This window comes from Tamandua tetradactyla, chromosome 12, assembly GCF_023851605.1.
Source record: "Tamandua tetradactyla isolate mTamTet1 chromosome 12, mTamTet1.pri, whole genome shotgun sequence".
Taxonomy (NCBI): domain Eukaryota; kingdom Metazoa; phylum Chordata; class Mammalia; order Pilosa; family Myrmecophagidae; genus Tamandua; species Tamandua tetradactyla.
The window spans coordinates 88088765-88112598 of record NC_135338.1 but is presented as its reverse complement, the minus strand read 5'-3'; the positions used below and the strand labels follow the sequence as shown (position 1 = coordinate 88112598).

At 52.2% G+C, this 23834-nt stretch overlaps 1 protein-coding gene and 1 long non-coding RNA gene across 7 annotated transcripts in view; one reads left to right on the top strand and one right to left on the bottom strand.

Moving 5' to 3' along the window:
* Window positions 1-7286, bottom strand: part of LOC143652461 (uncharacterized) — a 151909-nt gene extending 144623 nt beyond the window's left edge. The window contains exon 1 of one of the 4 annotated variants that reach the window (XR_013160687.1): window positions 6345-7286. This is a non-coding gene — a long non-coding RNA (uncharacterized LOC143652461). The remainder of the gene's footprint in view (window positions 1-6344) is intronic. The other 3 variants (XR_013160684.1, XR_013160685.1, XR_013160686.1) reach the window with 3 other exon arrangements.
* On the top strand, window positions 5104-19183 carry NR2F2 (nuclear receptor subfamily 2 group F member 2). 3 transcript variants are annotated; one of them, XM_077124081.1, is made up of 3 exons: window positions 5104-5739; window positions 13504-14031; window positions 16878-19183. In XM_077124081.1, the coding sequence occupies exons 1-3, from the start codon at window positions 5697-5699 to the stop codon at window positions 17150-17152; spliced, it is 846 nt and encodes a 281-aa protein (XP_076980196.1). In that variant the 5' UTR covers window positions 5104-5696; the 3' UTR covers window positions 17153-19183. The 3 variants fall into 3 exon arrangements, with proteins under 3 accessions (XP_076980196.1, XP_076980195.1, XP_076980197.1); XM_077124080.1 differs by lacking the exon at window positions 5104-5739 and adding an exon at window positions 11441-11929; XM_077124082.1 differs by lacking the exon at window positions 5104-5739 and adding an exon at window positions 13173-13342.
* The last annotated feature ends 4651 nt before the right edge of the window (window positions 19184-23834 follow it).

The following is a 23834-nucleotide window of genomic DNA, read 5'->3' as shown; positions in this document are numbered from 1 at the left end:
CCCAGGAAGTGTGCTGCCTTGATGGATGAGACTGTTGTCTCTGAATGGAAAGCAGCTTTCATAGGAAGGATGGGGGCGGGGGAGGGCCAGAGAAGAGCAGAGAGCTCTAAAAACCTCTCAAGTGGAGTGAATTTGCTGCTCCTTTTTTCCTTCCTTCCTTCTTTCCTTCCTTCTTTCCTTCCTTCCTTCCCTCCTTCCTTTCTTCCGTCCTCCCTTCTGTCCTTCTGTCCTTTTTGCCACAGCCCTTTTGGTAGATTAGTATAGTTAACCTCCGTTCTGTCTAAACCGGGAAGGGTTAATGAGTCGGGTATCCTGTCCCCCTCCAGGTCAGCGAAGCTCGGGAGCGTCCATCGTAGGAATTAGAGGATTACCTAGGAAGCAGCTGGTGGCACCGATCGCTTCACATCACACCTGAACACACCGCTCCAATCCACTGGGATTCACAAAAAAAAAAAAAAAAAAAAATCCCCCTTCTGGAAAATGTTTAATTGGCTCTGTAGCTATGTTTCCTGTTGCACCGAAAAGCCAAGCAGGGCAGCCTGAACTGAATTCCTCAAGCTGCCGAGAAAATCGAGCAATAGGGGGGGGGGGGGCTTTTTAAATAAATAAATAGGAGTAGCAATCAGTTTCTTTAAGAAGAGAATAGGTTTTAGGAAAAGGTCAGGAGCGGGAAAGGAAGAAGGAAAAACGAAAAAGGCTCCCCCTTTTCTCCACTCTCCTCCCCTCCCTTTCCCCCCAAATTAGTGCCTTCTTGATTATTTGCAGCTGTTTCGAACCTCAAGGTTTGTTCACAGTAGCGAGGCTCGAGCTTCGAAGTGAAAAGCCATTTTCGCGCCAGGCCTTTGCTGCTTGAGTTTAGAGAGCAGGTTTTCCTCTCCCTCCCCGCAACCCCACCCCCAACCCCGCAAAGCGTTGCTAACCTCAGCAAAGCCTGCAAGTCGTTACATCTTCGCCACTTTGGGCTCCCTGCATCCAGCATCGGGACCCCAGAAGGGTTCACGTCATTGGGGGGTGGACTGACACCCCCAAAGCTGATCTCCAGTCCCTGGGAGAACGGAGGCGCCCTGGGGCTTCCTCAGTATCTGTCACCCTGCTCTTGCCTCCCTCCTCTACCTCAGACGTCCTCTCGTCCTGCCCAGAGCCCCAAACCTGGAACCCACTCGCCCCGTCCTCCCCGTGGCCCCCGGGTGGGTGCCAGCACCCCGCCGCCGCCCTAAAGACCCGGTGGGTGGGAGGGAGAGGCAGTCAGCCGGGCTGGGCCGCTGAGGCCCATTTAGAAATATTAAAGCTGATGAGGAGCCCAGATTCATCCAGGGGAACTTTTCGGAGTGCCGCGGGTCGCGGCTGGAGGGGGGGCCTCGAACTTCTAGGGGGAGAAACGCAGCCCGATCGGGCCACACCTTTGCTCCCGCAGGCTGCCTGGGGAGCCGCGGGCTGGTGGCCGCCGCGAGGGGCTGGGGGTGGAGGGGTGGGGGTGGGGGTAGATGTGCCCAAGCCTCCGCGCCGCGCCTGCCATCCGCTCTCTTAGCCGCCTGGCTCCCGGCCCTCGAGGGACCGAGCGGGTGGTTCCCAAACCCTGTGCCCCGCGGCGGCCCGCGCAGCCGGCTCCGGGCGCTCCCAGGCAAAGGCGGACCGCGGCGGGCTCGCGGCGGGTTGCGGCGCCCTCGCGTCTTCTGTCGGGGAGGGAGGACCGAGGCCTGCGCCGGGGAGCTCCCTGGCGGTGGTCGGGCCCCCCTCGAGGCCCGCTCCAGCCTCTCAGCCTCGCCAAATCCCCGAAAGCCCCGGCCCCCTTCGTCACCCCGGGGGCTTCTAATCACTCCGTATCGATTTCCCTAACTCTTTTCATCCCGTTGAAGACACATCTTAAAACACTCCAGCCCGGAGTGTGCTCTGGGCTTTATCCACACTAATAAAATGATTTACCCTACTCTCTGCGCTCTCCTCGCAGAGGAAAATCGTTCGAGCCCCGGCTATTTGTGTGTGATCAGTAAATATTTAGTGCGGTGACATCCTCAGCTAGGCTTCGGATCGATTCGGGGCCCACCGGGAGGCGCGCGCTGGCCGGGCGGGGCTGCACCGAGCCAGCCCAGGGCCTCCTCCCGCCCTCGTCGCCCGCCGCTGATTTACGGCCCCTGCAACCAGCAAAGGGGGGCGAAAGCGCGCCTGGAAAATTGGCTTTTCAACCTTTTTACTTCTGACATTCAGCCACTTCCCCCAGCTCTAATTCTCCCTCGTCCCTCCCCCCAAGGGCGCCCTTTGCGCCCTTCCCGCCGAAGCGCGCCGCGCTCGCGCCCAGGTGCCCCGGGGACCACCTATCACCGCCTCACTCCTCCAGGCAGGGAGGCCCAGGCCCCTTTCCGGGGGGTTGTCTCGTTCGGGGTGACAGGCTCCCTGCCAGCCTCTACCTCCACACACCTCGGAGGGAGGAAAGGGGCTTAGAGAAGCCCAGAGCTGCTTCAGGCGCACGAGGAGCCGAGCCCATCCTCCGACCCTCCGCCTCCAGCTGCTGGTCCTCGACGTCCCTCGGTCAGGGCGGCGTCGGGTGGGGACTTTTACTTTCTTCGCAGAGAAGCACCCCTTTCCTTAGAAGCGAAAGAGCGCTTAGCTCGGAGGTGTTGCTAAAGGGGGCGCCGGCCCCTGAGCTGGGCTGCCCGAGGTGCTGCGGCCCAGGCAGCGCCGGCGACCCCCGCCTCCGGCCCCGACCCCGGCCCTCCCTGACCCCCGGGGTGCAGTCTTCCTGGTGGCCGGGCCGCGCCCTGGACCTGGGGCGCCAGGATGTGGGCTCGGCCTGGAATTGGGCACCGCGCGCTCGAGCCACCTCCTCTGGGACTCGGCACCTCGGACCGCTGTGTTGTCCGAGTCAGGGGGACGTGAGAGGTGCCAGCCCCTGGCGCTCCACCGCTCTCATGCCTTGGGCGCCGGCCTGACCAACTCCAGCAGTGCCGCCCACCTGTTCGCCGGCCCTGCTGTCACCTGGGGCGCGGGCCTCTCAATTCCTCCCGTGCCCAGGGAGGAAGGTGAGCGACCTTGCTGGGTCTACCGCACCCTCCCCGACGTGAGTGCCCTCTCCTTTGTCCTACAAATGATCTTCTACACCGTCTTATCTACAGATTATATCTTTATACTAATGCATACTTAATTGGTTCGTCTTGACTGTCCATATAAAACAATTTAATTAGGGTGCTTTCTTGCTTTGGAGCGCAAAGAAAAAAAAATCTGCCCACTGCTTATTGTACTTAGCACCAATACAGGCAGAAAATGTAGCACAAGTTTTTGGTTGAAAGAGCACCTCTGTGCCCATTGAAGGGCGTTGATCCGAAAAGACAGAAAGGACAAGTAAAATCGATTTGAAGCGACCCTCTCTGTCTCTTTCACACCATTCAGAAACGCCATTCCCTCTAAGACAAAGACCAGCGCCTTGGGAATTCTCAGGGAAAAAGAGAACTCCAGTTCCACAAGCCTAGGGCACTTCTTTAAAAAATCCTCAATATTGCACTTAAAATCAGTGCTTGGTGCTGCTGTGCCCTGGGTGTGCAGGTTTCACAGGCAGCCCCCTCCCAAGTGCCAGGCACTACGGCTGACAACCCCCCACACCCCACCTGCTGGGCCTTCTGGCCAGGCCAGACCAGCCTTTTAGGGTTAGCAAAGCCTCACCTTTGACCCCTGAGAGCAGAGTGACTGCCAACGCTACAACTCTGGCCAAAGTTAAAAGAAAATAAACAAACAATCAAAAAAAAAAATTCTCTACTCCCAAACCCAGAGAAACCAGTTCTGGTTTAGGTGTCGGAGCCAACTTACCCAATAGCCAACCCAACCCCCAACTTCTCTTTTTCTTCTTTTGCAATGAACGGCCTCAGCCACCTCTGAAGGAGGGAGCTTAAGTTGTCAGGGTTGCAGTGAGTTGCCTGATCTAGTTGGTCTCCCCTTTAGGAACCCCAAAAGCCGGGTCACCCGATAGGCGCAGAGACTGGGGAAGGCGGTCAGCGATCAGACCTGGCGGGGAAGAGAGGAGGGAGAGGAGGGCAGGGGCGGGGAGGAGACAGGCCGAGCTGAGATCACCTTCACCTGCCCCGAGCTGCTCCCCCCCAACCCCCATTCAACGTTCCTTCGACCTTCTGCTGGGGTTAAAGGGGGCGGGGCAAAAGGGAGGGGGGCACCGAGGAGTTACATTAGTGGCCTCCTTCTACCAAGAGAATGAGTTCACCACCTCCCCAGAGGTGCTTGGCCCTCCATCCATCCATTCGGTGTAACTGATGAGACAAACCACAAGGAAGAACTTCTGTAGCCCATAGTTATGGTATTAATGAATAGTTAAAAAAAAGATTTACACTTCTTATGATCAATATTCTGGGTTCTCTCCCTCAAAGTATATAATTACAGTGTCTTCAGAGTTTTCATCATTGTTTGAGGTGGTAAAACCATTTGTAATTTTCATTAGCCAGTAAACATGTAATTAACATTCAGCACTGTGTTTAACTTAATTCCTGTTTAAGACAAGGACAAGAAGCAGCCGAAGAGCGTTAGTTCCATTTGTCAAGTCTGACATACATCTTACCATAACAGTTTCCTAAAATAAAAGATCCGTGTTTCACCATTATTCTTCTCTTAAAACAAAACAACAACAACAAAAATCCATTAGTTCAAACTGTATTAAACTGCAAAGGGCAGCATAGTTTATGGTCAGTTTTCCACTAATTACTGTATTCCTGTCCCTTTATTCGTTTTTTGAGGGGAGGGGGCAGGTGAAGGGAGGGGTGAAGTAAGCATTCATTATCTGGAGGCATGAAATGGGGGAACCCCTCCCCCCAAAAGAAATAGGTTTCTTCTTCAGGAAAGTTCTAGAATGGGGACCGGAAGCGGGGGTACGAATCCGCAGGGGAGAGAAAAAAATCACTTGGGGGAATCTGAGTTAAAAGTGGAAAATGAGGATTCCATCGGATTCCTAGGAAAAAATGTTACCCTTCTGTTTCAAGTTCTATCTTTGATCCAGGGCAAGGGGAGCCTATCTGCCAGCCTGAGAGGCTGTTGCTTTTCCCCCCCCCCCCTCCTCTCCCACCTCTGGGTTGTTTTTTTTTTTTTCCAGCTTGCTTTAGGATTAGCCTCCATCCCTCTCGACCCCAAACAGTGGAATTTGGCTGTGCCTCCGGTCGTCTTGCTTTGCAATATCGCCTATAGTTGCTGAGCGGTTTGCTCCAGCCTCCGACTAAACTCATTAAGTTGGGAGATTTTTTTCAATTGGACGGGTGTTTTTAAAGTCTCCTCTTTCCAGCCCCAAACAAGGTGTAACAACGCACTCTTCCTTCTAAGGAATGAGATGAGAGACAAGGATCACTCCAGACATCTCCTACCTACGGTTTGGGGATTTTTTTTTCTTAAAGGCGAGGCTTGCATTCCTCAGCAGCTATGTACAAAGCTCCCTGAAACCTTGTCTCTCTAAAGTTACTGTGCAGGGTTTTCCAAGGCTGAGCGCCTAATACATGGGAAAGCACTTCCTTGAGGTGGAAGAGCTCTTCCTTCACCTTTCCTCTTTTTCCCTGCAGGCTAGTGCCTACTTTTTATCAGTTTGCACAATCGCTTAGATAAACACCGAGGAGGAGATTCTGTCTAATTATCAAAGACACATCTTTTCAGGGGGCCAACAAAGCGTTTATTTCACCCGCCAAACTAAAGGAGAGTTATTCCAGTTTAGAAGGAAGATGCAAGCGGTTTGGGACCTTGAACAAGGCAAATATGGTTTTGGTATGTTTACTTACAGTATTTTTTCTCTCTCTCTCTTCTTTCTCACTTTTCTCCTTGTGCTATGTGGGGTTTGGGGATGACTTGGGGCTTTTCAAAAGATCGGTTTGCTAATGTGTATGAAATGCCTAGGACTGTGGTTTAAGGGGTTCGGGGAAGGGGGGGCAGCGTCAATTTAATGCATTGCCATATTTTATTGCAAGTGTGTGGTAGGAGAGGTGGTGGAGGAGAGAGAGGTGGAAAATACAATTGCAAAGCTGCCAAAATATGATTAAATCGAAGCGTAAGGACTGCGGTAGCTCCCCTCTCCTCGTCCTGTCTCCTCAAACTCATTTCCTACGATAGAGCAAACTAACAACCGGTCCTATAAACGGGGCTTTCCAAGCAACAGACGACTGGGTTTTATAGCAAAAGAGCTGCCGGGCTTGCACTAAGTATCAGAATTTACTGTTCGATTTGCCTTGTGCGCTTCATTTTGCAACCTTGTGCAACTGACAGCCAGCCAGGCAGGGAGGGAGATCAGCCCTGCCCGGCGCCCTCGGCCGCGGCTCGGGGAGGCGACAGCTCGGTTAAGCTAGCAGGAGAACCGCAACGTGAAGGGTACTCACCATCCGGCGGGGTGGCGGAGCTGGCGTGCGGATTTCAGGCAACCGTTTACCTTTTTGCTGGCTATTGCAAGCGCGGCCGGACTGATTTAAAAAGCCATTCTGTGCTCTTCCAGAACGTTCAAGGCACGTTCCTCATTTTTAGAAAGCCAGCGAGAGAGAAACGATAGAGACAGAAAGAAAGAAAATGAGAGGAGGGGGTGAGGGGGGACGCACATAAACCCAGTTTAAAAAAAAAAAAAATCACCTCTTCGCCAGTGACTCGGGGAAAGCAGAGGTGGCGAGATCCGAATCTGGTCCAACCAAACCCAAGCCAATTAATTTTAAATCCTGAAGAATTATTCAAATTAAAATGTACAGAAGTTTCATTCTCCTATGCCTACGTGAGTCCAAAGTCGTTTCCCTTTAAGAGCTCCTTTTCTTTTAAAGTTGAATTTTAGGCAGCGAGAACTCTTACACTAGGGGGCAGACAGATACTGTACTTGCTCCAATCTTAAGCAATTTTTTCCCTCCCAGCATATGCTCTGATTTAGCACTGTAAATTTTTCAGAGGACCCAACTCTGACAGCCCCTGGTGATTTTCAAAGTACCACAAGCCAGTGGTTAAAAATTGCATTGACTTGGAAGTTCAGAGGGACACAATGGAAGCCCCTTTCCCTATTCATGGAGCTCCAGTGTGGTGGAAGAGAAAAACACACACGGACTAGATTGAGGGAAAGGAGGAATTCAATGAATCCTGGTGGACGGAACTGGTTTCTACAGAGTTCAGAGTTAAACTCGGCATTTGCTGGGGTCTGTACTCACATTGTGAATTAATCCGCAAAGAATTACAGCCCATCAAGCCAGTTTCTGCAAGAAAATCATATTCCTGGGTGGGTTTTTTTTTTTTCCTCCCCAGATTAAGACAAATGTTTTTCTAACTTTCTCTGCTCAAAGGAAATTTACATCTGCAATAAAAGACTGGGCTGGATTTTTTTATATATAACTATTAACAACATATTGACATACATATTTTGTCTTAGAGCAGTTTTACTCAAGGCGGATGAACATCTCAAATGAAGACATTTTAAAATATTTCCCCCGCCTTTATCATCTCAGCCTGCGATCCTGTCTCTTCTGTGCAGTAAAATTAACTGAGTTCATACATTGATTTTTTTTTTTTTTTTTTTTGCTTTAAAACAGAATCCTCATAGCTGAATGACTGACTTCATAACAGTTCTGTAGTCGTGTGCCCAGTAGGCTCCATTTCTATAAGAGATAGCTGGAAATTTCTTCAATTAAAATCTAGGGCCATCAGAGCCTACTTCAATTTACAAAAATCTCCAAGCAGACTGGGAAAGCTATTGCTCCTCAAAATTGTCCCTTCGCATGTTTATAAAAGGTGGTCTTGCTATGGAAGCCTCGCATTGAGGAGGCAAAATTAAGATTTCCCTGTATCAATTATTCTTATCTGCTAAACTGAGATGGGGATGCTCATCACATTTCCTATTTTACCCCCACCCCCTACACACGCACATCTGTGTGAACTTGCCCCTAATCTACTGACATTTCTAGCACTAGTCAATTCCTCAAATCATAAAGGTTGAAAAAAGGGGGGGGGGGGTATTTTCTCTGAAATGATTTCTTTTCCATTCTGAGGTCCTTTAAAGAAAGTTCTATTTCGTCTCTAATCAACCTGAAATTCTCAGCCTGGCTTTGCTCTTTGGCAATCTCATTGCACACCAGGTTTATGATGGTTTAGTGTCCACTATAGGATATATATTTTTTACAACTTTCAAATACTCCCAGCACCTGCAGCTTGAGTGAAAATATGTGATTTCAACATAGAAAGGCTGAGAGCTAAGGAGGCATCAGGAGTAAGGTTTGAAGAGCTTTTTTTTTAAGTTCCCTAAAAACTAGCCCCTATTTGCTCACATTTTCGCTTCATCCTCTCTAGTATTCTTCCTGTGTGTATAAAGGACATTGAATGCAAAGTGCACTCGACACATGACAATTATAAGTATGGTTTATTTTTCTTTAAAAAAACTTCATCTTGTCGATTTTTTTAATTATCAAAGATGTTTTCTGCAGACATTAATTAACTCTTAACATGTGTTCATTTTTCCAGGAGCTCGGCATCTTTTTGTATAAAAATATTTTAATTGTTCATAAACCTGGTTGGCTTACCAATTTACAGTTTTTCTTGGTACGAAGTGCGTATGATGGAGTCAGAATTTTCCTCTATAAATGTGGACTAATCGCAATCCACTAACAGGTCATAATCAAACAAAAAGGTTACTGCGTTGAAATATAGTATGTGGGTGTGTCCTGGGGTCACTTCTGGATGTTTGGCATTTAAAACCAGACATCCTGAAATTCAGAGACCCAACCTCAATCATTTTAGCGTGTTGAGCACAATGGCACAGGCTAGGAAGTTGTTCTTATTGCAGCGAATCTCTTGAGGTACAATGTGACTTGTTGTGGATTTTGTGAGTTGCCTTGGTATTATTTTCAATTTGAGGCAGAATCTCTGGGTGTGTTTTAATGACTATATGAATGCTTAAAAAGAACTTGAGGGACAATAAGGCCATACTCAACTGTTCTATGACTTAGAAGCATAGTCGCTGAAGTCTTTGTCTGTGTACATTGACAAATGTGCATCTGATACATGTGCGTTTACATGTGTGTACAGAGGGTGTGCACAAGGGAGGCTCGGCGGCTGCCTCCGCCTGTCCATCAGCGGGGCAGAAGGGTCTTTTTCCCTCACACCAGGACTCGGTGTGTGGCAGGACTTTGGCTTTCGTGTAGGCTGAAGCCAACGAGAGAGGCTAAAGTTGAGGAAAATTGATTTTAATTGCGTCATGACAATGAGATGAAGTCTACTTCTGCTTCTCCGCATCCGAGATGCTTTATTTGAGCAATTAAAATGTCAGGCCACATACCTGGGAGATGTTAACCCTACAAGGAAAAGACAGACACTGAGTGGCTCTTTTTTTTCCTCCTTAAAAAGAAAAGAAAGATAGAAAGGAAGAAATCATGAGCCGCCAAATCGAGAAAGTGATCAGAGTTGATTAAGAAAAGTGTCTCCCATCACCCGGATTTGGCCAAATCTTTCGTTTATAAAATGCCTACAAGCTCAGCTCGCGGCCGCTTCCCGTCCTCACTCTCCACCCCTCGGCAAAGAAAGAGGGGAACTTTTTTTTTCCTCTCCGGCTTCGCGGGTACAAAGATGCGCCGGGAGTCCCGGGTGGTGCGCGAGCGCCGGTTTCCGTGGCATCGCCAAGTTGCGAAAAGCGAAGTCCCGGAATCCATCCAGAGCCTCTCGCGGAGCCTTTAAGAGGCGTTGTGTGTGCGCGCCGCGCTCGTCTCCCCGCCGGGGCGGAAACCTCGGGTGCCGGGCGCGGGGCGATCGGGGGCCGCGCGCCCGGGGCCGGCGCAAGCCTATCCCCACCCCCACCCCCACCTTGAGCGGCGGCGGGCGGTGGCGGCCGCCCCTGCCCCATCCCCCCCTCACTTCCCCCCCGCGCGTCCCGCGCCACAGCCGCGACGCCGCTCGCGCTAGGACCGGGCTGCGCCCGCGGCCGCCATGGCGGGGCGGCCGCGCTCCGGCCAATGACGGCGAGGGGGCGGCGCGCGCGCGCCTGGCCAGGCCAACCCCGGCTGCTGCCTTATAAGGCGCGCCGTCGCCATGGCAACGTGCGCTAAGTTGCAGCAGTCGTGTCAAAGTTCACTATATAGAGAGCTCAGTGAGCTGAACGCGGAGAAGCCACTTCTGCCAGCCCCGGCGCCTATAAATCGCATTCCCTCCCGCGCCCCCCTTTTTAGCATATTTGATCACTTTGATTCTCTGTTCTTTTCTCTCCGCGGTGTGTGTGTGCGTGCGCGCGTGTGTGTTTTCTTCTCCTCCTCCTCCTCTCCCCGAGTTGCCTCCTTTCTCCGGGTGCCGAGCTGCCTTTTTTCCCCTCTTTCATTCTCTCTCTCCGTCTCTTTCTCCCCCCTCTGCGCACGAAGGATGTGCTTCTAGGTGGTGATCTGCCCTCCTCTCTCTCTTTTATCATTTCTCCCCCGCCGCCGGCGAGTTGACTCTTTCCCTATGTGTGTGAGGCGGCGGCGGCAGCAGCAGCAGCAGCGGCTCCGGCGGCGGCAGCAGCGGCAGCAGCGGCTTCAGCGGCGGCGGCGGCGCTAGACGCGGCGGCTCCGGGCCCGACCCGGCGGCTTCGGCGGCGGCGGCGGCGGCTCCGGCGGCGGCGGCGGCGGCAGCAGCGGCGGCGGCCCGGGCGGCCCGCAGGGAGCGGCGAGCGGCCTCCAGCCGGCGAAAGCGGGCGGCGGCGGCCGGAGCGAGCGGGGCGCGCGCCGGGCGCCCGGGACAAGGCGGCAGCGGCGGCCCAGCGCCAGGACGACGCCGCGCAGCGCCGGACGCGGACCACTTTCATGCTGATTCCCCCGGACCCGGGCAGCGCTCCGGCCACTTCGCGGGCCGCCGGCCTCCGCCCCGGCCTGCCGGGCTCCCTGGGCGCTCCCGCGCCCGGCGCCTCCGCTCTCCTAGTCCTCCTGATTTCGATGGCTTTCCTGAATGGCTGACTGTGGGCTGCCCTGGACTTGGCCCCCGGACAGTCGCCTCGCCTCCTCTTCCTCCTCCTCCTCTTCCTCCTCCTCCTCTAACTCCTCGGCTGCACACCAGCTCTGAGAGCGAGAGAGTGAGCGAGAGAGGGAGGGAGAGAGTGAGAGCGAGCGAGATCTTTGGAGAGATTTTTTTTTTTTTTGCCTCCTACTTCTGTCTTGAAGCCAGACAATCGACTTGCAGCTCTCCCTCCCCTCCCTCTCTCTCTCCACGTTCTGCCACCACTCGCTCTCCCCCGTCCCCTTCCCCTCCCCTCCCGGCGGAAAGCCCCCCGAAACCAACAAAGCTGAGCCGAGGGAAACAAACAAAACAAACACACCGGGCCAGACAAGCAATCGACAAAACTTTGCAAAAGCAAAACAAAAAAGGAAAAACTAACCAACCTCAACCAACCAGCCCCCAAGCCGCCCGGGGCGCCCTCCCGCGCCCTCGCACCCTCGCACACACAAAAGGCGGCGCGCCGGAGCCCGAGACTCGGGAGCCGCCGCCGCCCCGCCGCCGCCCGCAGCCAGGGGAGCAGGAAGTCCGGACGCGGCCCCCATAGATATGGCAATGGTAGTCAGCACGTGGCGCGACCCCCAGGACGAGGTGCCCGGCTCGCAGGGCAGCCAGGCCTCGCAGGCGCCGCCCGTGCCCGGCCCGCCGCCCGGCGCCCCGCACACGCCACAGACGCCGGGCCAAGGGGGCCCGGCCAGCACGCCGGCCCAGACGGCGGCCGGTGGCCAGGGTGGCCCGGGCGGCCCGGGCGGCGACAAACAGCAGCAGCAACAACACATCGAGTGCGTGGTGTGCGGGGACAAGTCGAGCGGCAAGCACTACGGCCAGTTCACGTGCGAGGGCTGCAAGAGCTTCTTCAAGCGCAGCGTGCGGAGGAACCTGAGCTACACGTGCCGCGCCAACCGGAACTGTCCCATCGACCAGCACCACCGCAACCAGTGCCAGTACTGCCGCCTCAAAAAGTGCCTCAAAGTGGGCATGAGACGGGAAGGTATCGGCCTCTCATTTCTCCCCTCCCCCCACCCCCGCCCAGGGTCCCGGGGCCCTGGGTGCATTTGGCTAGCCTGCTTCGGGTGAGGAACCAGAAGCCCTAAGCTCATCTCTTCGTATTGCAGCCGACAGGGGGTTTATACTAGAAGCGAGGTTTGCACTGGAGCCCAGACCCCAAATCTGCATGCCAGGCCGACTGATTTCTCTTCCTCCTCTCCTCTCTCTTCGGGCTATTTGCATTTTCTTTGCATTGATTGCGAGTTCATTCCAGTTCGCCTTTCTCTGCATGGGATGGGGTGGTGGTGGTTTTTTAAAGCCTGGTTTACTTCTCGCTAGCTCTCAATCGCTCTCGTTTTTCCTGCATGTTCAACATACGTCCCTCCTGCCTACCTCTCTCCCCAGCCCCCACCCTCTAAAAAAAAAAAAAAAAACCAACAACCTGAGATTGTACTTTTGTACAGGAGGTTCAAATTACAAATGGCAATTTTATGCACTTCGCGGTATTAACGCTGCCGCTCGGGCAGCGCTCATGTGACCCTCCGTGGATTAACATTCTGCGTCAAAAAAAAAAAACACCTCTGTTTTCTTTTTTCCTTTCACTTTTGAAAGGAGGAGAACACGATAGGGACTAGGGAAAGGGTGGGCAAAGGGCCTGGGCGGCTGCTTTCGCTCGGCGCGAGTTGGGTCTTTGTGATATGAAATTCGCCGAGCGCCGCGAGCGGTGCTCGGCCAATGGCGCGCTCGGCGCCGGGCGCGGGCTCCGGGCTGGGGCGAGCGATTGCCGGGGTTTCTTTGTGTTTCTGCGAGAGCGGCTCTCCGGATCCCGCAGCAGACAACAGCCGGAGCCCGAGCCTCGCTGGCTTTCCCCGGTCCTTTCGGGCCCTTCCCGGGCTCCGCCGGCGCCGGCCGCCTCCTCCGGCCTCTCCCCGGCTTCCTCTCGCCTGGGCCGGGCTCTCTCTCCGCCCTCTCTCTTCTCTTGCTCCGAGCACGTTGACCAGGCGGACGCCAGTCCTCGGTCTCGGCTCGCGGGTCGCCGGGGGCTCTCTGCCGGATTGGGGCTGGGGCTGCTGGGTGTGGAGGAGAGTCGTGCCAGGGCGGCCACAGGCCATGTGGGGTGAACCCTTGGGTCTTTTGCAAAAGCGTCTCACCCTCCCCCCAGACTGGCCCCTCCCGCTCCCTCTCCTCCAATCAATAAGAAATATCAGCTGTTTAGAGTAAAGAAGAAAAAAATGCCCCCAGAATACCACATCCCGCCCACAGCGCCGGGGACCCCGAGACCGAGTGGCCAATTTTGGGTCCTCGGCGACCCTAGTCCCGAGCGGGCCTCGGAGGCGAGTGTGCAGCTCAGGCCGCCAGGGCCTGCCTGGGTGGTGGTGTGAGAGCAGTGGATCGGGGCGCCCGGCGACTGTCCCAGGTCCGTGGTCCCGGCGCGCTGGCGAATGCGCAGGCCCGCCAGGCTCCTGCGTGGCGCTGGGCCTGGGGCAGGTGGGGGTCGGGCTGGGGCAGACCCCCCGCCGGGGGAGCTGGCGCCTTGGCTGGTCATTAACTGCAGAGTGTCTCCTTTCCTCCCCGCAGCGGTGCAGAGGGGCAGGATGCCGCCCACCCAGCCGACCCACGGGCAGTTCGCGCTGACCAACGGGGACCCCCTCAACTGCCACTCGTACCTGTCCGGATATATTTCCCTGCTGCTGCGCGCCGAGCCCTATCCCACGTCGCGCTTCGGCAGCCAATGCATGCAGCCCAACAACATCATGGGCATCGAGAACATTTGCGAACTGGCCGCGCGGATGCTCTTCAGCGCCGTCGAGTGGGCCCGGAACATCCCCTTCTTCCCCGACCTGCAGATCACCGACCAGGTGGCTCTGCTTCGCCTCACCTGGAGCGAGCTGTTCGTGCTGAACGCGGCGCAGTGCTCCATGCCCCTCCACGTCGCCCCGCTCCTGGCCGCCGCCGGCCTGCACGCCTCGCCCATGTCCGCCGACAGGGTGGTCGCCTTTATGGACCACATACGGATCTTCCAAGAGCAAGTGGAGAAGCTCAAGGCGCTGCACGTCGACTCGGCCGAGTACAGCTGCCTCAAGGCCATAGTCCTGTTCACCTCAGGTAGGAAGATGCCCTGTTCACTCAGGCTTGGAGAGCCAGAGGCCAGGCCCAGTCTACCTGCCCAAGGGCTCCCAGCCCTCCATCTAGGGGTCAGGAAACTTGGGAGTCCCCAGGGCCAGCCCAGCCTCCCCCTTGAAGGGCAAACTGTTGAGTGCAACTTGAAGTGTGAAGTTGTGCAGCTGCAGGGACCCACCAGGCCTGTCTTGGGCAGAGGAGTGAGAGGCTGAGCTGCAGGGAGGGTGCTGCAAGCACAGACCCCCTACATGGGCCATTAGGGAAGCCTCTCTGGCCTAGTCCCCTTCCGCAGTGGCAAGCCTGGGCTGCATTCTGCTGCTCCCCTCCCTCACCCCAGGTGTCTTAAGCCTGCTGGGTCCAGGAATCTCCTCCACCCTCCACCCCCCCCCCCACTCCCCTGGCTCTCTCTGGCATCCTGGCTGGGCCTCTACGAGATGGCCCTGGCACTGGAGCAGCCCTAGCATCTTCCCTGCAGGGGAAAAGTTTGCCTGTTAACTCAGTAGGAGTTGGCAAATCTAGTCTGGGGGCAGCAATTTTCAAAATCAAATTGTTATTAAAATAGTGCAGGCTGCCAAAAGAGGGGCAGGGGCTGTCTGCAAGGAACCAGAGAAGCAAAGGGACCCTGGTCACTCCTTAGAATGTGTGCAGGGAGTTGAAGATTCTGACCTCTTGCTTCCCCTGCCCAGGCAGACACATAAGCATTTTCAAACAACCCCAAGTGTATTCCAACTTGGGCTGGATATAAATGTTGCCTGAGTTATAAAATCATCATTGACTCCATTGTGAAATCTAATTAGTTTGCATGTAGTTTAACCTGTGTGAGTAATAGATCTGATATTAATTAACTCTTGAGGCCAAATGATTTTTGAAGGTGTCTGGCTTTCCAATCCGGGCCACACCTGAGCCTCTTGGCTGCCTCCAGGCTGAGTTCAGCACAGCCCAGGTGGGTGGAAGCCACCCTCTCCACATTCTTGTACTAAGTTGTCAGCTGATCCCTTTGTCACAGCTGAGAGGGAAAAGGGGTTCCCGATTAAGAATGGCAAACATCTGGATGTTGGCAGGGCTTGGAACCTCGTCACCCACTGTAGATTTTGAAGCTCACAATCAGCAAGCTAGGAAGGATGTGTAGTTTATGGGGAAAACAAAAAGGGGGTTCACTCTCTCTTCCTTATTGTCTGAAGGAAGTCTGGGGAACCAAGTCCTTAGCTGAATCTATTCCAGGTTCTGAGTGCTGAAGCAGCTCTCTGTTATACATTGCTGCTTTTCACCCAAAATCTACCACCACCGCCACCACCACCACTCCAAGCCGCCTCAAATTCTGCCCTACGAAGTCCTAAAGGAATCGAAGGACAGTGTCTGGGCAGGGAAGACCTGTATGCAGAGGCTTGGATCGGAATATTATTTTTCCTGGGGTGGGGTGGGGGCTGTCATATGTAAGGCATTTGCCTGATGCAAATGTGCAGACTAGGAACTCCCCTACCCCACAGTCACCCTCCATCGGCACCCACAACCCGAGACTTCCCAGACCATGGGGCGGTTGTTAATTTCTTGATAATCCTTGTTAGCTCTTAGCCTTTCCCTTAGTCTTCCATGGAAAGAAATGCCTGATAGTGTTGTAACAGTTTAATTTATTATGAGTTGCAGAAATGCAGAGGGCTGCATGGAGAATGCAAATCGCCTCACAAAGAGATAAAGGTCCCTGTTATCTGATTCAGGGGGAGACACACGGTACCAATGCAGAGGGAAGGAGACTTATGCAACAGATTTAAAAATTCCTGACCACAGACACCTCTGCCTTCCCGTAGATCTGCAGAGTCCTAGACACACACATGAGAAGGTTGCACGTGTGTCCTGGTTCTTGTGGTGGATGTGGCGGCAGCTGGGTTTCGAGTCTCTGCTTTAATGATTGCAGAGTATGCATGTGTTAGTCCCCGGTCTTGTCTGGGGAGCCCCAGAAGGTCAGGTCACAACCTGCACCGCCTTCGCCGAGAAGCCTCTCATTTCAAAGGCACTTATTGTATTTTCACGAATCAGAAAAAGGAAAGTATTTTCCTGCAGATAATGGGGAGGGGGGAGTGCTTCTCGGAGGGACCAGGGTTTTAAAAATAAAAATAATAATAATAATAAAGGAAGGATTGGAAGAAAAAAGAAAGAGAAGAAAAGGGGGGAAAGAAACAGCTCAAATGAACAGAGAGATCACAGTTTGCATGGCCGCCCTTCAATAGGCTAAACTGACAAGATCAGTTTTAAAGGGCCACTTAAATCAGTTTCAAAGCCTGGAGAAAAATGAGTCGCCCTCTTTGGGGAGAATCTGAGGCTGGGTCATGAACGCCATTACTCGGGGCTGGGCCAGGTTATGGCTCCCCCACCCCCACCTCACTATATAATTATAAGCCACACTATTATTCAGAGGAGGAGGGGGAGGAGCTCTGGCAGTTTGGTTTTCATCTGTTTGTCTGTCTGTTTACTGACTTGGGCCAGATTCGCCCAGTGCACTTTTGCTTGGACCTCCCAGTGACCCAGCCTGAGGACTGGGGCAGTGAAAGCCTGCAGCACACTCAGCTGTGTTTCACACTGAGCTGTGAGCTGGGGCAAATGTCCCAGGATCATCTCTTGGTCTGACCTCCTCTCCCTCCTCCTCTGTCCCTACCTCAACCTCCTCCCCCCACCCCACCCTACTCCTAGTTTTCAGTGCATTGCGATTTGCTGGAAGCCTGCTTGGGGCAGTAGAACAGAGCATTTTGCACACACTTCATGTGATCCATTTCAAACCTTTTCATCTAATGGCTGAATTCTTCTTCTTCTCCTTTTTTTTTCAAACTTTCTTCCAGATGCCTGTGGTCTCTCTGATGTAGCCCATGTGGAAAGCTTGCAGGAAAAGTCCCAGTGTGCTTTGGAAGAATACGTTAGGAGCCAGTACCCCAACCAGCCAACGCGATTCGGAAAGCTTTTGCTTCGCCTCCCTTCCCTCCGCACCGTCTCCTCCTCAGTCATAGAGCAATTGTTTTTCGTCCGTTTGGTAGGTAAAACCCCCATCGAAACCCTCATCCGGGATATGTTACTGTCCGGCAGCAGTTTTAACTGGCCGTATATGGCAATTCAATAAATAAATCAAAATAAGAAGGGGGAGTGAAACAGAGAGAAAGAAAAGGCAAAAGACTGGTTTGTTTGCTTAAATTCCTTCTGTTAAGAGAGGATATAAAAGGATGTTACAAGTTTGCTAAAAGAAGAGAGGGGAAGAATTTAATGGACTGTGAATTTCAAAAAAAAAAAAAAAAAGACTGTCAAATGAACTTTTACAGAATGCATTAAAAAAAAGAGACTCCTGTGTTGGTCAGAACAACTTGCTACTTATCATTTTTGTATAAAAAGGAAATTAGTCTTTTTCTTTTTTTTGGTAAATTTTCGAAAAATATTGCTAAAAGTGCATTTAAGGAGATTGGGAGAAAATTAGCAGAATGGAGACAGTAAGTCTTTTTTTTTTTCCAAATTATTAATTGTCCTGTGTCTATGTACCTCTAGCTGTTCTTTTTTGTACTTTTCTGGTTCCAAACCAGTTTATTCTGTGGTTCTATAATAAGTTTTGATATAATCTTGGCTTCTTAAAAACTGTGTATCCTTAAAATATATGTTCTGCAAGAATTAAAACTGAGTCCATGAAAATATCATAGGAAGACATAAAACTTAAAAGGCAACTCAAAGATGATGGAAACGCACTTACAAGTGGTGACCAAAAATTTTAGGTGAAATTGAGCACTCTAATTAGAGAACAGGAGGAACCACATACAACACTTAACTTTCCCCCACCTCCCCCCAAAAGACACCACCACAAACCTAGCTTTTTAAAAAATATTTTAAGAAAGAGAATGAACTGTGGAATTTATTGGCAGCCAAGGAATGTGTCCAAGACACATGCTGAGGTTTGAATAAAAAGTGAACTTTTGTAATTTGAATTGGGTCCCGCTTAGTTCTTGAATTGTTATGAAAATCCTATATCTGTTTGTATATTTGCAAACCCTTTGTATTATAATTGTTGATATCTTCCCTTTTTAAAAAATACCATTGAAATCAGCATGACAAAATAACACTGTTGGCACTTATAGGTAACGTGATTGATTCAGTATCTTAGAGTTTACAGTTTGTGTTTTTAAAAAACTGAAGGTTTTTTTTAAGTGCAACATTTCTGTATACTGTAAAAGTTATAATAACTGAACTGTTTGGTCGAGTCTTTGTGTGTTATATTCCAAGGAAAATTGAAAGTATTCAGAAATTAAAATATTATTTGATATCTGAAACCTGTTTGGCTGTCCCCACTCACTGTCTTTCCATCGAGAAGACCCCTGTGAGTTCTCACTGAGCCCAGCCAGGGGCTCCATTTGTTTACTCTCTTCAGCCAGTTTGTTCAAAGGTGGACTAGTGTATTTGCCTGTTTAATTTGGGTGCCTACTGGCGGGGGGAGCTGAAGTTAATGGTTTATCTATGGTTTAGGAAGTGCCATACTGATATAGTAAACCACCCCCATTCACCTAATCCTCCTTTTAATTAAAAATGGATTTTCCAGGAAAAAAAAGGCCCTTATATTTGCCACACTTAAGTGCCTGCTTAGGGAAGGTATTGTGAGAAGTATTAGAAATCTTGAGATCAGTATCTATTTTATGATAAAAAAAATACTCTTTTGTACATTTCTGACAGTTACACAGAAGATGGTTCAAGCAAGCTAATCAGTATTGTAAATAGAAGGCAGTTGTTTGCAATGAGTTTTTCCTTAAGTAGGTGTGATTTCAAAAATATTCTGTGGTTCTCCTCTAGTGTGGCTGTTGAGAGGATTTCAAATCCAGTGATATATCTAATAGCGCTGAAGGGTCTGTTTCTAATGTATATGTGAGAACTTGCAGTTGGCTGCCTCTCCCCTCCCCCCTTTACCCTCAGTCTGTGAGAATATGACCATGCGGGAGGGGACGCTCTTCTATTGGAGTTATATACATAAAAACACATAGACACTTTGACATTTCAGATTGTGTAGATATCATCTGCACTGCTCTTGGGATTCTTTGTCCTTAGAATCCAAATTAAGAAAGAGAAGGATAAGGGAGGAAGGAAGGAAGAAAAAAAAAAGGAAGGAAGGAGGGAGGGAGGAGGGAGAGAAAGGGAAACTTTACAGGGTGCACTGATTTGAAGTAGTAACTATTTTGCTATTTTGTTTTTTGGAGTTGTTCCCCTCTCCCCTTTCTTCTTTCCTGGTTTGGAGGAAGCTCAGTGCATGGGAGCTTGCAGTTTTGTTCTTACAGAGGCTTTTCAGCAACACCCCCCCTCCCCAATAACTAACCATGTTGTGGTTTCATTTTAAAAAGGGGGTGGTGGTGAGGGAGTTGAAAGAAAAAGGATCATTTTGTAAAGTGTATTAAACTTTGATACTCAGTTCCAGTCAATACATGTAGACCAGGAAAAATGTGTCTTTGTGCATTTGAGCAGTTTTACATCTGACCCTCAGCTTCTTTCTGTAGATATATACATATATAAATATAAGTATGCTCTTATGCAGAGTGTCGCTGACCTTTAGATGGAGGTTTTGTCGGTTGTTGTTTATTTTCTCCTCTTGCAAGTGCTATCATGTGAGTGTGTGAAGTTTTTCTAATAAGTAAAACACAGGCCCTTTACCTTGTTTGTTTTGTGTTAGTTTATTGTAAACAGCCATTTGTTGTAAATTATTATTGGCATTAAATTATAATTTATGATTTTGAAAGCAAAAGACAGTCCCTGTTTTATTATGCCTTAAGCATGTGTTCTAGACGTTGGAAATCTCTCTCTCACTCTCTCTAAGTTTTCAGCAATGAGTCTGGGGTCTGCGAGGCAGCACAACGGGACCCAAAATTTTTCAAAAGGTTAAAACAAAACCCCTTGTATATGTTTAGAGTGGCCGGAGGAGGATCTGTTTAGAGTCTTGAGTTCGGTTTAAGTTTATTGCATTTAAAGAAAGTTTTTCTTTTCACGCTGAGTTAGAACAAAAGATCTTTGCTGCGACTGAATTGGACAAAAGAGGAGGGCTGGGACCCAGCGAGTGCGTTCTGTGTGAAATTGACGAGATCTTTAAAAAAGCTGCTAAACATGGCGACTCTTTCCCTTTAAGTGTCTCTTTTTCCTTGCTGGGTTTTTTTTTTTTTTTCTCCGTCTGATCAGAGCTCGCTTTATTTCTCTCCCCGACCCCGCTCCCCCTCCTCCTCTTGCGCTCGGGGGTGTGAGAGAACCCAGTTAGACGCGAACGGCAACAATAGTCCGAGAAGAGAGAGAGAGAGAGAGAGAGAGAGAGAGAGGCGATCGCTGCTTCTCGCCACTTTCAAACAAACCTGGGGGAAGACTGAGCCGGGGGGTGACTGAAGCCGCTTCGCCTCGGCTCGCGGGCGCCGGGCCTCGGCCTCTCCCCGGTAGCCTTCCCCGGGCCGCGCGGGGCTGGGGCTCAAAGTTAGCGAGCGACGTCCGGGGCTGGTGTCGCCGAGACCGATGGGTTAGCGCCGGGAGGGCCGCGGGGCCGGGGGCCCGGAGGTGGCAGCAGCTGCTGGGAAGTGCCTGCCCCCCTCCCCAGCCCCCGCCCCCCACTTACGCGCGGCGGAATTCCGCCAGCGCCCCCGGAAAGTCCGGGGTGCCGGGTGCGCCGAGCTGCACTCCTGGGATGTGCATTAAGCGGCAACAGGCGGGGGGGGGGGGGGGGTAGGGGGTGGGGGCGGGGGCGGGGGCGGTCATGGGGAGCTCGAGCGTGTGAAACTCTGCCTCGAAGCTCGCTTTTGACTTGGTCCTATGAGCTGAGCCAACATGGCGTCTCCCATTGCACCGCGAGCGCCGGGCTGCCAGGCACGGCAAGGCCGGGTAATAGAAAACACATTGGTTACCCTAAAGAAAAAGAAAGGGGGGGATGGGGGGATGGGGGGTGGGAGCGAAAGGCCATTCCGTCCGCAGGCAGAAAACCCTCTTTGAAACTGTTAGCTGGCAAGTGAATGTTGTCCTCGATTATTCTGTAATTAGCAGAATTCGTAGGGAAAAGATTGGGAATGCAGGATTCCGCTCTGTCCCACTCCTCCCTCCCCCGCCCCCAGCACCATATCCGGGAGACTTGAATCCATGTCTCCCCTCCCTCCAAGAATCTGATTTAAAAATTTAAAAGTCTGTCCCCGCAGACGAGCTTCCTAATGTTTGTATAGCATGGGGGAGGGAGGATGGCGAGTCTGCAGAGCCCTCGGTCAGCTCTCGCGCTCATTAGTGTAGGGGCTGCGCCTAGGTTTGCGCGGGCCGGAGCTGAGCTGGGGGTGGGGACCCGGCTGCGAACCCCGCCCGGCGCCGGCAGAACTTGCTGTTTGCATGTCAGAGTTATAGGAAAGGTGGCTTTCCGAGCGGAGGGATGACAGGGAGGCTGGGGCGTGGATAAGCGGGCTCGGGGCGGGTGGTCGCAGGCCCCCGAATTGCGTGAGCCCGCGTGGACGGCAACCCTGGCAGGAGCGCGCCCGCAGCGGAGATCTCCTTTTTTCCAATAGGTTTCAGAGCTGGGCAAGGGCGGCCGGGAGACAGACCTGGCCTCCCAGAGAAGGCCTTCGGGGGGGTCTCTCCAGAGACAGTGGATCCAGCCTGGGCCCGGCTCTCGGCTGACCAGGGAATCGCCCCCCTGCGTGCAATTCCAATCCCAGCCCTGGCCTGGAGACTCCTGTCCCTCAGCGGCCTGGGAGGGGAGAGGGGTATTCCGTGAATTCCAGGCCTCATCAAGATTTATTGAAGTTGGGTTTTTAAAAACGTGCTTCAGATGATTTTTCCCATTTTCTCAGATTTCAAAGGCTCCCTGCAGTGCGGCTGCCTAATTAATGGTGAAATTCAACTAAATCTAATTATGCAGTAATTTTAAAGCAGTTAGTGCTGGGCGTTGGTTTGTAATAGGACCCCAGTTTTTTTTAAAGTTTGCTTACTGTGTTGGTTTTAGGGAAAAGCCATCTTTTGTAGGGCAAAGAAAAACGGGGAAATAGTTTTGCCGCCTGAACCCCAGGGCTGAGAATAGCCCCACCACCACCACCACCGCACCTCCCTGCCCACTTCTATGTCGTTTCCCTTTTCTTTTTTCGCTGTTTCCCAAGTTCACGCTAAAAGACTGAGTGAGGTGCTAACCTAGCAGAGAGACCCTCTTCCAAAGTCAAAGGGGAAAGAGAGACGTTTTTTCACAGGGAGACACAAAGAGGTTTGGTATCCGCCTGCCTGGACGCATCTGTAAATGCCCGAAATCAGGGAGGGGACTCTCATCTCCTTTAATAGAAACCAGATTTCCTCCCCCTTAACATCCATTGTCATTAAGTCTCAAAGCTGACTTTTGGAGTTATAAATCTTATCGTCCGTCGGATAAACGCACTTGTAATAAGTTACCGTTCTATTCAAAGGGAATATTAAAACGGACTCAGTTAATATGGCATCTGTGTCATTAAAACTTTTATTTATTTATTTTTATTTTCTCGCATCTCGTAGGCCTGGCTTTTGGGCATGGGCCGAGGTGCCATTGGCTCACCCGTGGAGGGTCGAGGGGGAAGAAGGTGTGAAATGGGCTGCCTGGATCCAGCCTCTGGATCTTTGGCTTGGATGAGAGATCCCGTGGCAGAGAGGGCCTGGGGGTGGGTGGGGGCCGTGTCCCCCTTTCCCATCCCCCCAGCGGCCCCCTCGAAATGACGTTCCTTGAAAGAAACATGCTTGTGATTAGCTAAGCAAACACATCTGCTTTCGGAGTTGGGCCTTCGTTAATTAGCTGAACAAAGGGCCGTTTTGCTTTTTACCTTTTGCTGGGGGAGAGTGTGTTATTTCAGGAGTGTGGCAGGCCCTCCTCTTTTCAATTGCAGCCACGACGTTAATTTTATTGGGATTACTGATGGGAAATGAGGTGGCGCAGGCTTCCGAGAGGAAAAGCTTGATCATTACCCCCTTTGGAACTATATTTTTCCACCCAACCTCCTGCTCGCGAGGAGGGGGTGGCGGTGGGGGTGGGGATGAATTGCGCAGCAAGTTCGGAGCAATTGGAATCAGGTTTGCGGTACGCTGATCTCGGGTGACAGAGCGTGTGTTGAAGCTGAACTCTATAATTTGCGCTTCTGTTCCTTTATTAGGCCTGGACAACGAACTAATGAGCTTTGGCCCAGCACAATGTCACTTGTATTTATTTTCTTATGGCAACTTTGAGATAGCGGAAGTGTCCGGTACCAAGGGCCAGGGAGGCCGGGAGTCCTGCCCGCTGCCGTCCGGGCCCGTGTCGGTGGCCGCGTCCGGGGGGAGCGAGGGCGCGGTGAGCGCGCTCAGGGAGGTAGCGAAGCCCGGGGACTGGGCCTTTAGGCGAGGTCCTGGGGCGCTTAGGCAGGCGAGGCGTTAGGCGCCTTGGAGGTCCAGGAGACCCTGCAGACCCAGGTCTCTAAGAAGAAGATCTAGGGGTGCGAGGGTAAGGCCAAGGCAGGTTCCCCAAACACGAGCTGGTGGCGGAGATCTCTCCAGGCGCGGGCGAAGGCGGGATTGGCCACCACAGCCTGCCAGGCTAAGGACCCCTCCGAGCGAACGGGGCTTCTCGGCCCGGTGACCAGCGCGTCCGCTTTGTGCTGTGCGAGGCCTGGCCCAGCTCTGTTTGGAGGAGGGAGGGCGGATGGAGAGGATGCTTTAAAGGGACTCTTAGATCCTGGAGTGCGGGGGCTCCCTCCCCTCTCTTCCTAGTTTGACTGCTCCAAAGGGTCGCAGTTGGAGAGGCCTGGAATAAAGTAAAGAAGTGGTGGGTGGGGACAGAAAGG

Coding starts and splice junctions, on each gene's coding strand:
- NR2F2 (XM_077124080.1), top strand. CDS start 11,488: ATGGCAATGGTAGTCAGCACGTGGCGCGACCCCCAGGACGAGGTGCCC. Junction 11,930..13,503: donor AGTGGGCATGAGACGGGAAG/GTATCGGCCTCT, acceptor TCCTCCCCGCAG/CGGTGCAGAGGGGCAGGATG. Junction 14,032..16,877: donor CATAGTCCTGTTCACCTCAG/GTAGGAAGATGC, acceptor ACTTTCTTCCAG/ATGCCTGTGGTCTCTCTGAT.